We start from the raw sequence: 1,233 nt of genomic DNA, 5'->3' as shown, positions 1-1,233 counted from the left end.
GTGTCTGTTCGTTAAAGAAATGAGCATGAGTCATTTAAAGACATAAAAGCGTCAACTAAATGACATAAATGACGTAACTTAAAAAAATGACCAAAAACCAGTGGGGGACACTAAGGCCTACAATTATTTTGTAAGTACATTAATTTATTGACATTTGTCTCACATTTTTTGCCAGTTGTAAAGCAAAATAATTCTTTGTAATATAAATTATTCAAACAATGTGAACCTGGTGCCATACATTTAGTTTTTACCATAATTTACATTTTAAGATAGCTGTCTATAGCAGCAGAGAGAAGGTTTTAATAACTTCTTTTTGATGGAAATTCATTAACTCCTTTAATTGTTCTCTGCGTCTGTTAAATGATAAATTGACTCATTAATACCAATGCTTTGTAAATATTTCTTTAACATATAGAACCTTTTGAATGACCTTCAATCAAGCAGGACTTGGGTGTGAGATGTATCTCACAACTTACCAAAATATCCTTTTGTTGTGGCATTTAATTTTAACTTAGAAAAGACACTTTTCACAGCTTAAGTTACAGGAACATGAAGCAGTTTTTAAACAGACAAGAGTTTCTTTGCTCACCTCGTCATGGAAGCTGTGTCTGCACACGAGCACACAGATGTCATCTGGACTCATGTCCTCGTGACAGATGATGCAAGGATCCTCGACGTTCAGCTGCAGAGAGAGAGAGAGAGAGAGAGAGAGAGAGAGAGAGAGAGAGAGAGAGAGGAGAGAGAGAGAGAGAGAGAGAGAGAGAGAGAGAGAGAGAGAGAGAGAGATCTGTTACTGCAGGGATCCGGCTAGTCCAAAGGAGACTAATAAATTGTAATGTGAAATGGCGGTTTTCTATTTTTGATGTTTAATAGATGAAATTATTTGCCAATTGAGTGACAAAACATTTACAACCCTAATCCAAGATCATGCTTTAATCTAGCGCTGTTCTCTGTGAAGACCAAACGGCAGGATAACAAACACTGGTGCTGTCAGACACTTCAACACAAATCCATTTTAAAGGTGTAAATTGTTTTATCGCGAGATTAACGTTCTTTCCGGCCGGTTCTTTCTTAAACCAGGACCCTTAAATGTTCGGGCTGGTAAGTTGATGTACCCCAAAACATTTTTTTCTTCCTTTCTCCATGCAAAGTCTCTGGCAAACGTTGTTGTGGGTCAGAGGGGTGCAGTTCCACCGCTGACCACGGTCACATTAACCCGTTTGCGCCGGATGC

At 38.4% G+C, this 1,233-nt stretch overlaps 2 protein-coding genes across 2 annotated transcripts in view; one reads left to right on the top strand and one right to left on the bottom strand.

Moving 5' to 3' along the window:
• The window catches only part of ttc3 (tetratricopeptide repeat domain 3), a 27,826-nt gene that overhangs the window by 1,146 nt on the left and 25,447 nt on the right, over positions 1 to 1,233 (bottom strand). Inside the window, exon 45 of the mRNA XM_032534668.1 lies at positions 590 to 682. Coding sequence (XP_032390559.1) covers positions 590 to 682 — 93 coding nt within the window. The remainder of the gene's footprint in view (positions 1 to 589; positions 683 to 1,233) is intronic.
• vps26c (VPS26 endosomal protein sorting factor C) overlaps positions 1 to 1,233 on the top strand; it is a 13,122-nt gene that overhangs the window by 8,986 nt on the left and 2,903 nt on the right. The window lies entirely within an intron of this gene.

Source organism: Etheostoma spectabile, chromosome 13 (genome assembly GCF_008692095.1).
Source record: "Etheostoma spectabile isolate EspeVRDwgs_2016 chromosome 13, UIUC_Espe_1.0, whole genome shotgun sequence".
NCBI lineage: Eukaryota > Metazoa > Chordata > Actinopteri > Perciformes > Percidae > Etheostoma > Etheostoma spectabile.
The sequence above is the reverse complement of the archived record's forward strand: the minus strand, read 5'-3'. Positions and strand labels throughout refer to the sequence as shown.